Source organism: Agelaius tricolor, unplaced genomic scaffold, assembly GCF_023055355.1.
Source record: "Agelaius tricolor isolate 1412-34295 unplaced genomic scaffold, bAgeTri1.0.p SCAF_3, whole genome shotgun sequence".
Taxonomy (NCBI): domain Eukaryota; kingdom Metazoa; phylum Chordata; class Aves; order Passeriformes; family Icteridae; genus Agelaius; species Agelaius tricolor.
This window is the reverse complement of record NW_027269263.1, coordinates 14649917-14663331: the sequence shown is the minus strand read 5'-3', so window position 1 is coordinate 14663331 and position 13415 is coordinate 14649917. Positions and strand designations below refer to the sequence as shown.

At 40.3% G+C, this 13415-nt stretch overlaps 1 protein-coding gene across 2 annotated transcripts in view; it reads left to right on the top strand.

The window, feature by feature from the left end:
- ABCC9 (ATP binding cassette subfamily C member 9) overlaps positions 1-13415 on the top strand; it is a 71183-nt gene that overhangs the window by 18774 nt on the left and 38994 nt on the right. For both annotated transcript variants that reach the window (XM_071422601.1, XM_071422599.1), the window contains 7 exons: positions 1377-1571; positions 4051-4215; positions 5744-5899; positions 7719-7853; positions 9049-9211; positions 9817-9857; positions 10882-11024. In XM_071422601.1, coding sequence (XP_071278702.1) covers positions 1377-1571; positions 4051-4215; positions 5744-5899; positions 7719-7853; positions 9049-9211; positions 9817-9857; positions 10882-11024 — 998 coding nt within the window. The remainder of the gene's footprint in view (positions 1-1376; positions 1572-4050; positions 4216-5743; positions 5900-7718; positions 7854-9048; positions 9212-9816; positions 9858-10881; positions 11025-13415) is intronic.

Below are 13415 nucleotides of genomic sequence, written 5' to 3'. Positions count from 1 at the left end.
AATTTACTATTAATTGAATGCCCAGAACAATATAACAAATTTTTCCCCAAAAGACGGAAGCCATTTACCTAATAAATTAGCTTAGCTGCTCTCAAGCTGTTAAAGTTATCAATCATTTATTTGAAGATGGTGATTAATCCTTTTAGGGTACTCAAGCTCAAAACCCATTATGCCACATATTCAGAGACTTTTGTCTGGGCAACTCACACGAGGCCCTTGTGCTCTTTCCCTCCTCAGAGGAAGCAATTTCCTTCTTGCCCCTTTCTGAAATGGTAGCTCTAATTTGACTCCATTTCTCCTTCCTAAGCTTCTTGGCACTAGCCTGGCCCAGTCTCTGGCAGCCACCTGGTCCACCTGCACATTTTTGGCACCATGCATATAATCCATCTCACTGTGGAAATGACATAAAAGGGAAAAACTAAGAAAAGAGGGGGGAAAAAGACATGAGGCAGCCAGGCAGTTTACAGGCACATTTGCTTTTTCTTTGGTGAACTTGTTGGGTCAGGGGGTGGTTGTTGCTTGGCTGTGCTTAAAATGTCTCTGTGAATGCTCAAGAGAGCTTGGCTTGGCTTGCAGCTTGCAGGCATCTCTGCTACTTGAGAAATGACAGATGCTTGTTTAAAGTGTCAAAAGCTGCTGCCTGAAGTGCAAGGAAGCATGCTGCAGAGCATGGCTCTGGTCAGTAAAACTCTTCCTTTGTTAAACTGAAAGGACCTCAGGGATATCAGAACTCTTCTGATTACACAAAGCCACATCTGCTGGGTGGTGTTTTAGCCAAGAGCTGTGATACTGTGTAAATTAACAGATCTGAAGGCTAGAAAGGACCCTTGGTTGACTTAATCTTACCTCCCATCCTGGTCTGCTGCTTTCATTTTTTCAGCACAGTTATCATTGATTGGTTGAAGTGTGTCATCCTGGAGTGCATATAAGAGATGGAAAAAAATCCAGATTAATTAAATTAAACTATATTCTTGTAATTGTCATGTATTTTTCCTGCAATCAGAAGCCTTTACAGCTTGTGAAACCAGGATTACCCACGTGAGCAAAGGGCTGAAAGGTCAGACTTTTCCCTGAGCACACATGTGACAAGGGACAATGGCTGCCTGCCAGGATGATAATCTTTGCTTGCATTCCTGTGTTCACAGGTTGAGGAAAGTGGTGGGATATAGAAGTGAGAAACCACAGTTACCAAGGGGAGGCAGAATTGGAATTTACTGTGAAGAATGTCGGAAATCTGTCGATAATTACAGCAAATTTGCTGCCTCACCTTGTCTAAACCACCTTTCAGGAACCTTTTGGGCATCCAGACAGGAATGATGCCGTATGAAGCCTGGGAGGTGTCTCTTATTTCACTGGGTACCTGTTTCTGTTTCCAGAAAAAGGTGGAGGACCATCCAAACCGGAGTCCCTCCATTTGGTTGGCCATGTACAGCGCTTTTGGACGGCCAATCCTGCTCAGCAGCACCTTCCGCTACCTGGCCGACCTGCTGGGCTTTGCTGGGCCACTCTGCATTTCTGGCATTGTCCAGGGTTTCCAGAATACAACCAATAATACAAACACCACAGAAAAGGTAACCTGACAATGTGAATTGAAAGGCTCTGGTAGCAGTTTTAGAGCCATATCAGGTATTTAAGACAGCTGGCTGCATGCTTTGATAGGTCTGTGGTCATCACTGTGTTATTTCATTGTTTCTCTCAAGCAAATTGAATATTTCTGTTATGAGAGACAGTCAAGTTATAAACCTGAGCAATGAGAGACTTGGGTAGGAATGGAACACACGTTGTGGAGGCTCCCTCCAGCTCCCAGCTGGTTGTCTTGATGGAGTCATCCCAGCAGTTCTGGGAAGAAGGAACAATTTTTTCTGCTCCTCTTCAACTGTGCCTGTTTCTTTCAGGCAGGACACACACTGGTGGTACCTCAGTGATGCATCCAGCATGGGAATTTTGCTTAATTCCTGTCCATTTGTCAGTTTATACTTCACTGACAGTTTTGACTTCTCTCAAATCTGTTTTTATACTAGGAAGCTGACAGTAGCCAGTCCCTGTTTGTGGCTGATTGTATTGATTGCTGCTGTGATGAACTGTGTTGGCACATACTGAGAAATTGAAAAGTATCCACTTTACTCGATGGTGTTCCTGATACTAGAGATGCACAACAGATGCCAGTTCAGTGCTCATTTCAAGTTTCACTGAGACTGAACTTTCAGGGATCACATCTAAATGCTGAGCAAGCCTCTGATACAGAACATTTTCTATCACAAGAAAAAGAATTTATGAGTAACTAATGAAAAGATACAGGTAAAATTATTTTACTGACAGCAGAGAAGAAAAGACAAAGACATTTTCCTGCATTTGTCTTGTGACAGAGATACATCTCCATACAGTTTTTGGAGTGTTTTATCTCTGAATGAGCAGATAGGTATGTAATGGAATAGCATTTTCCTCCCCAGATAAAGTATTTGACTATCATCACTATCCACATATCTTTTTCTTGGCTGCTCACTCTTGACATTAATTTTCTTGACTGATGGTCTCAATTTGGCTTCAGACTTTCCTGCACTGAAGGAGAGTTTAATTGTACAGCTTATCAAATAAAGCTTTTTATCATCCTTGAACCTGCACATGCAGGATTTGAGCCACAGAGTTACGAGGCAAAGTGCATGTTTTTGTGCCTTCAAAAATGTTGGGGTTTTTTGCATGGTGAAAAAACAAAGCTTGAAAATAATTTCTGGATCTCAGAATTAGGAATCTGTACCTTGTCTGCTTCCTTTATCTTTTGTCCTCTGCTAGTTGTGGCTTTTTAAAGTTTTAATGAGCATTGGCTAAAGGGAAGATTGAAATCATTGGAGATCTTGAAAGCACTTGGCTTGCTGACAGTCACTGTTTCTCTTGGATACATTTCAGAATGCAAGTGCCTTTAATTTATGGATTTTGATAAACTTTCTCTTGGTTGTTCTTGCTATTAAACATTTCTCCTTTAAATTCTGTCTAGTTCTAATTAATGTGAATACATTCAATTTTATGCTTATTCTGCCTTATTTCCTGAGAACTCCATATACATTAAAAAAAGCTATCTACAAATGTTATTTTCTTAATGATATCCCTGCTATGAAAACAAGGGGAAGTTATATGCAGCTGAATATTAAAAGGGAGGTTTTCAAATATATTTATCTCACCATTCATGCACGTAAGCAACCCTTTTTTCAAGGAGTCTTGGGCAGATTGCTTTCTTTCTTATATTGCCCATACCTTTCATCTGAGAATCAGGCTGGATATTTTAGTAGAACAGGCTTCTTCCTTCTCTTTTTTATTTTTCTTTTTTTTCCCCCCGTAAGAATTCCAGTACATCCTGCTTCCAGCTGGGTCGGAAATACCAAAGGAACAGTCTTCCTTGGAGTATTTTGGTACATTTGTTTCCTTTTCTGCCTGAAACAGAGCAGAACAGTGAACACAAAAACTAGAAAATGAAAACAAAGGGCTTTAAACAAAAGTTTTTTCTCTTCCATATTGAGGCATTTAAATTTAATTTTGTGTGGAATACTGGCATGTATAGTCTAATGTTATTCAGAATTTATGGCTATCATAGACTATACTTGTGGAAGGAATTCTTTCAATAATATGCAAGTGCAACATAAATAACTAATCCCATATAATAAAAAATATTTTCTTGAAGCTTCTCTGGGGGCAGGTGGAATGAGCTTTACTTTCTACTGAGTAGCATTTCTATCCTACAAATCACCACAATTTGATGGGGAAACTAAAGACATGGCAGACATGGTGATCTTATTCTTCCTTTCCTGCTAAAACGAAATCATTTTAGAACTGCCAAAATGTCTCAATCCTCAGTCTTTGGAACAGGAGCGGAGTTTTAAATTTGTATCCAAATGATTTTGATATAGAGGTTAGTGAGAAATCTGATTTCTATAACTTTCCCATAACACCAGCAATATGTTTTATTCTAATGCAATGATTAAATTTGCTTGTTTCCAGCTTCTCGGGAATGTACAATCCCTCCTATGGCACTTGCATCATTTCTTCCTTTCTTTTCAGGTGAAGGATCCATCAAACTCCTACCTTTCATCGGAGGAATTCCTCAGGAATGTTTATGTCTTGGCAGTCCTTCTCTTCCTGGCTCTTATCCTGCAGAGGACATTCCTGCAGGCCTCCTACTATGTGACTACAGAGACTGGCATCAACCTCCGGGGTGCCTTACTGGTGAGCAAAGATCTGCCAGGAGATTCACTAGTAACAGCTCCAGCTTTGTCCTTTCATTTGTCTCGTTCTTCATCTGAAGACTGAGCTTGAAATGATGGTTTCAGAGAAGATATGTGCTGTATTTTTATACAGAAAACTGGAAAAGTAGTGCTGGCAAACTGCTGGCACCAATTCCTTTTGCTAAAAACTAATCCCATCACTCTAACCTGTTCAAAGTTTAACACCCATAAAAACCCATGCATATGAAGACACATCTTTGCAGACAATGGGAGATAGATGAAGATCAGCAGTATCATTTTGGCTCTGCATCAGCTTTGTTCATTTGCTTATGAGTTTGCTTCTGCTGACTGTGGACAGAGCCATCTGCAGAGTGTCCTTGTTTTATGGGAACGCTGTGCATGCGTCGGCAGTGATGACTCTGTATATTTATGCCCTTTAGCCCAGAGCCCTGTGGGATGGGACGGGAGTGATTCATCTGCAGGGCTGTGTCTGTAACCCCAGCATCCCTTAACCCTCTGTGAGAGCCTTGTTTATGGACTGGAGCCAGCACAGCCCAGCACGTGGTGGGGTGTAGCAGGGCTCTGCACAGACCAAGCTCCACAGGCAGCAGTAGCAATCCAGGAGCCAGAACTGATGTTTTGCCAGATGCAGCTAACCATGGGAATATCATCTCAGCATGGAAGCTTCTTTTTTTTTTTTTTGTGCTTTCTCTGATTGATGGAGCTGCTTCAAACATTTTCTGCCTTCTCCCAGGATAGATGGTACAGACTTGGGGATGAAAGAGCTCCTGGTTATTTCCTTTTTGTGACTCCTTTTTGTGACTCCCACTTACCAAAATTGGGACCCTTAGGAGCATATGCAGCTGATATAATTCATCAGGCATTTCTGATTAATTCAACAGGATATACTTTATTAATTAAGAAAATGGGTCCAAAAGGACAAATTATTTTTAAAACTTCCTTAGAGCTGCAGCATTTGATGATTGATCATAACTGCAAACTGGGCTCACAATATTTGCCTTTAAAATTCAGTAGATGTAAGCCCTGATTAATTTTAAAACCCTGTTAAACTCCTACAAAATTTATGAAGAGGAATGGCCAGGTAATGGAGAGGAACCCAAAGGAATACATACCCTCTCTGATCAAACTTCACAGCATAAATTTACCTGTCTTATCAGAAACAAGGATCTCTTTGACAGACGGTGTCACAGGAAAGCAGGCTCACCAAATGCTTGTTAAAAAGGTTCTTTGGCCAATTTCTTAAATTTTGATATTTTGTTGTCATTTTTTGTTCTATTTTAGGTCTGCGTTAAGCAACAAACCTTTTAAGAGGAATTGGAGTTTTTTAAAGTCAGTTCTCTCTCTTGTGCTTTCTCTCACTCTGTCTCCATCTCTCTTTGTCTCAGGTGAGAGACTGGGAGAAGGGCTGTCCTAGGTAAAGGCTGATGATGCAGCTTGAAACACCCCACTGCTACCGTTCTTTTATAATTACATCATTTTAGTAACTTTTTTTTTCCCCTTTCTTACAGGCGATGATATATAATAAGATCCTGAGGCTTTCTACATCCAACTTGTCCATGGGAGAGATGACACTGGGACAAATCAATAACTTGGTTGCCATAGAAACCAACCAATTAATGTGGTTCTTGTTCCTGTGCCCCAATCTGTGGGCAATGCCTGTTCAGGTAGAGCATCCAAGTTAGGGCCTAATATCAGAGATACTCCAGCCTGACTGAGGAGAGTGCATGTCTGGGGCACTGCTACAAAATCCAGAGGGGAACCTGCACTTCCCACTAAGATTAGCAAGCAGAAAGGTGCCCCAAGGGCTGGAAAGGTATCTTTCCAAGGGCCAGTGAAGAGAGAGGATTTTTTTAGCAGGATTTCCATGTCTGTGACTTGAAGAATGAGGACCTGCAATCCTTTTTCCTGCTCATATTTCTTCCATTGCTGACACAAATCCATTGCTTTTATTTTGCCACCTGGCATCAGCCCTAAGCATTGCTTCTGCAGTGTCCACTTGTAACTGGGTTTTGTGGCAGGACCAACAGCAATTGAATCCTGCTCCATGACTGACATGAACACTGACAATGCTCAGAGGAGCCCTCATCTAAGCAGCTTAGTCACTGAACATAACTGCTTCTTATCAAGGCTGGGAAAGAAATGGAGGCAGATCTGTAGGAAGGAAAGGTTGAGATTATTTAGCTCGAAAGAAATTTTCAAAAATGCCAATGACTTAATGACCTGAGACATGCTAATTTTCCCTGAAGCTTGGACTCCTGTTGCCTCTTCAGAATTTTAGCTCAGGGTGTGTTTGGCATAGTCCTTACCTGATGGTGATCCCACTGACATTAAAAAAATTTTTTAAGTGGTAGAACCAACTCTTATAGTATTTTGCTGAATTTCCTGAAGCTGCATCAGTAATCTATTTTATTAGTCAGTAATTACTATTACTAATGAGTTGGGTAGGGTTTAGAGTGTCAAAAAAGGCAAAAAAGGCTACATGGAAACAGAAATTAGAAATAATATATATGGTTTCATTTCACTGTTTCACATCCTGGGAAGTGGGTGGAAGTGTTGCTATCAATACTTTGAAAGTTATTTAAATGAACATGTGATCTGATTGCTATGGCTAGGTATGGTAAGTTGCAGTACAGGACCCTGAAAAGGTAAACATTGCTTTAAAAATGTTAAACACCATTGATTCTTACTTCTGATGTTGTAAAATAAGAAGGGAGATTTAAAGACAGACTTGTTTAAGAGATAAAGTATGAGATATGCAACTAATTCTGTATGCCCTCTTATCACTGAGGACATCACTCTATCCCAAAGTGGAGCTTTTAATAGAAATATTTATATAGCAGAGCTTGAATTAACTCGGGAACCAGAATCACAGGAGTCACACGACAGCCATTCCCAGGTAACCTTCTGTAGGAAGTGTTCCCAAACCCTTTGCAGGGCTAAGGCAGCATTTTCCTCCAGGGCTGCATGGTATTGATGCCCAAGCTCAGTTTGTGTCAGCCCCAGCACATCTGCTTCGTGCTTCAGTGCCTGTCTGTGATGTCCCTCTGCCTGCAGTTGCACAGGGACAGTACAACACAATGCAACTGTGATCCATGACAGCCCTAAGACCTCTGAATGCTTCCAGAGTGAGGTAAGGAGCTCTAGTGTAAACAGGACTTGAGGCCAGGAGCTCTGTAAAATGCCTCAGGGCAAGCACCATCATTTTAGTGTTCCTTTAGTTTTGTGGAAACCCAGTCTGGAATTAGAACTACCAGGCACTAACACAAACTATTTAGTTAATGTCAAAAAGAAAGGCTTCTGGGTTTATTTCCCACACTTTCCAAATGTGACCTCCTGAAGTATGGGCTCAGCTGATTCCTATGAACCATTTAAGTGTTTATTAGAAGAACAAACATTTTTCTCTTGGTGTGGTTCAGACATATTGAAATCTACTTTTTTTTTTTTTTTTCTTTTTTCCTTTCTGTGTTGCTTTTCTCTTCACAGATAATAATGGGTGTGATCCTCCTCTATAACCTACTGGGAGTGAGTGCCTTGGTTGGGGCAGCTGTCATCGTGCTCTTAGCTCCTATCCAGTACTTCATAGCCACCAAGCTGGCTGAGGCTCAGAAGAGCACTCTTGTAAGTGGATTATTTCAGTGATATTTGTGATCCAGAAATGAGAACAGGGTTTCTGGGTTCTGTTCTTCTAGTTAGTGAAAACCACTGTGTGCATTTGGACAGGCCATCCCTCAGTTGCACTGTCCCTCACTGTCTGTTTTTTGTGGCTCAGTGTCTCTTCCTTCCCCACAATTTGTCAGAAGAGAATCTCAAAAAAGTATGTGGGCCTTGTCCTGCCTTCTCTGCAAAGAGTATTTTTAATGCAACTTGCACAATTTTGTCTGAATTCCACTCCATGAAAGGGTGTTATTCCCACATGCAGATGTTGCATTTCATGGGATGTTAGCAAACAGTGCAAAAAACTGATAAATTATAGCAGAAAAGTATTAAAGAATGTGCACAACCTCCCTCTAAAGTCTAGAGACATTTTACTCTCTGCCTAAGCTTTGGTATTTTCTAAAAATCAGTTGGCAATGCTGGATTATTATATATTCATATCTAATTTCTTCAGTAATGTAAGTTTATTTTTCTGCCTCATTTAGTTCACCAGTTAGAAATGTTTTCTGCTCTTTTGTCTAATTTTTAACTTTCTTGCTGTGACCCTTGAACTTTTTAAATAAGCCTTTGATGTTTAAATTGCCAAATATTTAGAGATCCTTTTTATCTTAATATTCAATAGGCAAATTATTGATGCATGGATCTAATTGTCAGCACACTTCAATCCTGTTGAGTTGTGCCTGTTTTTGTAACCTGTAAAAATTGTACAGAGGACTTTGCATCGTTTCGGAAATAATCTCACTTTCCTACTGCTCTATTCTGCCTTCCTCTGACTTGTAACATCTTTTGGATTATGATTTTACCAAAACTTACCATTACTGTTTTCTGATGAGGGGAATTTAGCTAAATACATTGATAAATATCTCACTTATTTTTACAGCTAGATCCAAGAATGATTCTTGCATCAGCAAATACACCCATTTAGGTTTCTGACTATGGTTATGGACACCATTTCCCCTAGTGGTTGTAAATATTTTAATACCTCCAAAGAAAATGAAATTTTATATTCTTCCTCTTAGTATGGCACCTGTACAAAATCACAAATGAACAAAATTATTTTTTAAATGAATCTAACAACAGAAGTGAGGGGAAAAGAGGGTTGTCATTAAGACTACAAACAGTTATAAATTTTTTTCCCTGGTTTTCTCTTGAACTGAAGGACTATTCTACTGAGAGATTAAAGAAAACCAATGAGATACTCAAAGGCATTAAGCTATTAAAGCTTTATGCCTGGGAGCACATATTTTGTAAAAGTGTGGAAGAAACGAGAATGAAAGAGCTCACCAGTCTCAAAACCTTTGCACTTCATACATCTCTTTCCAGTAAGTAACTGTGTTTATAGGGCTTGGAAAATTATCCTGTTTTTCATGTCAACATTCCTCCCAACTTCAGTTAAAGAGAGATACAGCTGTGCCTGTGACATTTTTGTCTGTGTGTAATGTCATTAAAATAAAAAGGCATGATAAATACATAGCACAGAAATTCAAAACGATAAAATACATATTGTTGGGGTTTTTTTGCAGTAAGTTTTCTCTTACCAGCATTGTGACATTACAGTTAGGAGTTGCTTTATAGTAAGGAGGCTCCAGGTAATATTGGCAGCTCTGACAGCAAAAAGATAAATTATATTTTCTTCATAAAAATTGTGTTTTCTGCAATGTAGAAGGGTTGAGTAATGTTTTAGTTGTGTTTCATATTAATTGTGCACGTAATGATTTTTATCCCAGCTTAGTAGAGTGGACAAATGAGAGAATTCTATGGCTTATTTGTTGGTGTGTTTAAGATCTCTGACTATCAGGGAAGGAAATTTCTTCCTGCAGACTAATTTTCCTTTGGGACTCTTAATTACTTGAATTGGAAATAACTGCATTATTTTAGTGTTTCTTATTTCCTATAATCTGATGCTTATTTTATTTCTCTTTCCCAGTTTTTATGAATGCAGCCATACCAATAGCAGCTGTTCTTGCAGTAAGATACCTTTTTTTTCAGTTTTCCTTATTAAAAAGGGAGAGGAAAGTGGGTAGAGGGGGTGTAAAAAGGAAGAAATAGCACCATTGTTATTGTAGGACCTATTCTTTAAAAAAACAGCAGATGAATTAAGGTGCCTCTGCTAACTGTAGGAGAACATGACACTGGAAGTTTTCATTCCCAGAAGGTGGATTGGTAAAACCAAAGAGAAAAATAATTTTTTACTATAAGAAAGAAAAATCATTACATCTTGAATTTTTTACAGAAAGAAAGAAAGAAAGAAAGAAAGAAAGAAAGAAAGAAAGAAAGAAAGAAAGAAAGAAAGAAAGAAAGACCATTGCAACTTGAAAGAGGACCCATTTTGAAAAGCTCTTTTTGAAAGGGATTTTGAGTGTCTTTTCTTTTTCTTTAGCAGCAAAATTAATTCCTGTTTCAAAATGCATTATGAGGCACCATTAAAGTTTTCAAGAAAGGGTACTCTGCAGTTTAAAGAGGAATAAATTTTGCTTGTCCTCCAGGTTTAAGTCTCAGCCTCATGCACTAGAGGAATTATGCCATACTGGTCAGTAAGGAGCTGTCATAGACCAAATTTTGGGGGCAGAGTATGCTGAGTGTGTACAAGAATTGGAACATTTATGACCAGAATTCTGCATCTGTGAAAAAAAAATCCTAAGTTTTGTTAGATTCTTAATGGGTTTTTTCTGGGTTGTGTGTTTCCTGTAAATCTTAAAGTCAATTACAAAGCTGTGATCAAATGCTAGATTTTACAATGAAAATTGTAAGAAATGAAAAATTGTAAAATTTGAAAACTTTCATTCTTCAACATGTAAACCTCTTGAAATCACAGGCAAGATTTTAAAATCTATTTTGTTTTAACAGAACACACCTTTCTCTTAAGTTTATCCTGATTCCCAGTGAACTTAGTTTGTTCTTAGCCTTAGCTGAGCAAAATATTTTGCTTGCTGTCCTTGTCCATCTTGTTCAAGAGTCCTTGTCCTGACATGCTCTTTCCCTGATGTGACAGACCTTTGTGACTTATGCATACACCAGTGACAAGCCACTGCAGCCCGCCCAGGCATTTGCATCCCTGTCACTGTTCCACATCCTGGTCACACCTCTGTTCCTGCTCTCCACCGTGGTTCGTTTTGCAGTCAAGGCCATTGTGAGGTAAGTGGTTCTTCTCCTTCCTCCAACTCCTGAACACTCACATTCAGTACCAGAAAAAATTGTTCCTACCAGCTCACATGGAAGAGTGTTGTGAGGTAGCCCTCTGATGCTAAAGATGTGAGAGAAATCAGAGTGACCCTTCCTTTTTACTGCATGCATGACACAGAGACAAAGAATCACAGCATAGGAAGGACAGAGAGCTCTAGAGCCAGTCCAGAGCAGGGTCACAAGGGGATCAGAGGGATGGAGCAGCTCTGCTGGGAGGAAAGGCTGAGGGACTTGTTCATTGGGATTGTTCAGCCTGGGGAAGAGAAGTTTTGGGGTGACCTCATTGTGGCCTTACAATTCCTGAAGGGAACCCACAGGAAAGATGGAGAGAGACTCTTGACAAGAGCCTGGAGTGACAGGACAAGGGGGAATGGCTTCACACTGACAGAGAGCAGGTTTAGGTTGGATATGAGGAAGAAATTGTTCCCTATGAGAGTGCTGAGGCCCTGGCACAGGGTGCCCAGAGAAGCTGGGGCTGCCCCATCCCTGGCAGTGTTCCAGGCCAGGTTGGACAGGCCTCTGAGCAAGCTGGGCTAGTGGAAGGTGTCCTTGCCCATGTCAGGGAGGTTAGTACCAGGTGATCTTTAAGATTCCTTCCAACCTAGGCCATTCTGTGATTCTCGTTCCATTCTTTTTAAAATTTCACTAACTTTGGCACTTGGGATTGATTCAGAGCTTCACTGTCCTTCCTTGGGAGGTGCTCCTCCTCTCACACACTAACTACCCACCACCACTCTTCCATCACACTCTCTGGGCTCTTATCAGCACTAAGGGGGTGACAGTGCCTGGTGTGAAGCTCTCTAGCAAGACCAGCCCTGCTGAATCAAGGAAGAGTAACTGGCTAAACCCTACTTCCACATAAAGTACATTGGGCTATAAGTGAGAATTTAATGATATCCTGCATCCTGTTCCAGGTATTTATTTCTGTAAAACAGTCCAACAGAGCAGCTTCCTTCATGCTGAGCTATAGGGCACTTAATCTTGAAGGAGCAGATTGGTATAAGTTGAATTTCAGGCTTTTGGGTGTTGTGTCTATGGCCTGTATGGACAGAGTCACAGTCATAGTGTGGTTATGCAGACCTACACCCTGCCAAGATGTCCCAAGAGGTGCAAAATGACACCTGGCTGGCAGTAAAGTGTCAGATGCCAAGCACTAGCAGAATGTGGAGACAGAACTAACCTTCCAACCCAGAAACATCATTCCTTCATGCCAAGGCTGAGGCACATTGGAAAGAAATGGTATTGCTGCTGTCACTGTCTGTTTTTAGTGGGTATCAAGCAGCAGTCAAGGGGACTTCAGGCTCCACAGCTGTCTTTTGCCAGTGCCACGCTGACTTTAAAAAGCAAACAAACAAAAAAATTAACAGAGTTTATTTTTATCAAAGCAGCAGCAGCAGCAGGGCCACATGAGATGCTTTCCCTAGGTTGAAAATGATTTCTGAGTAGTGGAAAATCTCCAGGCTTCTCTATAAATCATCCAAGCCTCTACATCTCTGTACTATGTTTAGCATAGCCCTAATATCAAAATGGTGTGTACATTTTCCTGAACACTGCTGGCCACCCCCAGGGCAATATTTAAAGACCAGATTTGCCAAAACAAACTGCATCCTTTGTCAAACTAATTTCCTAACATCTTTCTCCCATGAACATCATGTCCCCCAAGTGAAGGATAAAGAATGTGTGTTTGGCTGCTCCATGGCTCTATTCTCAATCAAATACATACACGTATACGTGCTTATTAGTTTTGGGATTAAGAGCTTATACTTTGGTCAGAATCTCAATTTTCTGTTCAAGAGTAGTTCTAGTGCCACTAAAACTTCTGAGGGTACCTCATTCAAATGCAAAATAAGGGTTGATGTGATTTTAGGTGCATAATCAAAACAAGGTCTTGTATCTTCTACAAGAAAATAAATTCTTACTTACCCCCTTATGTAAGACTGAAATTCTGATATGGAAACATATCAGAATACACAGACAGGCTTTGAAATGGACTACTTTCTCATTTGCAGATTAATGTTCAAATCTCTGATCTGAAGGCATATGTCCTTCTGCTTTCTCAGTCTCTGGCCCAACACACCTTGATTTTAGTTTTTGCAAGGTAATAACTTCACCATGACTGGTGTGTGATTTTATTCATCCCTTCCCTGGAATGATAAAGACCCAGGTGCTTGCAGCACTCTGAAAGGAAGGGGGACAGAAAGAGAGGGTCAAATCCCCCTGTGATGAAGAATGAATTGAACTTGTGTGCTGTGTTTCCAAGTAGACAATTTTAAGAGCTAAGCAAAGAGTTGCTGTGTGTCTCCAGGGCTGGCTGTGGCTGTGCTGAGGTGTGCAGTACCCAGC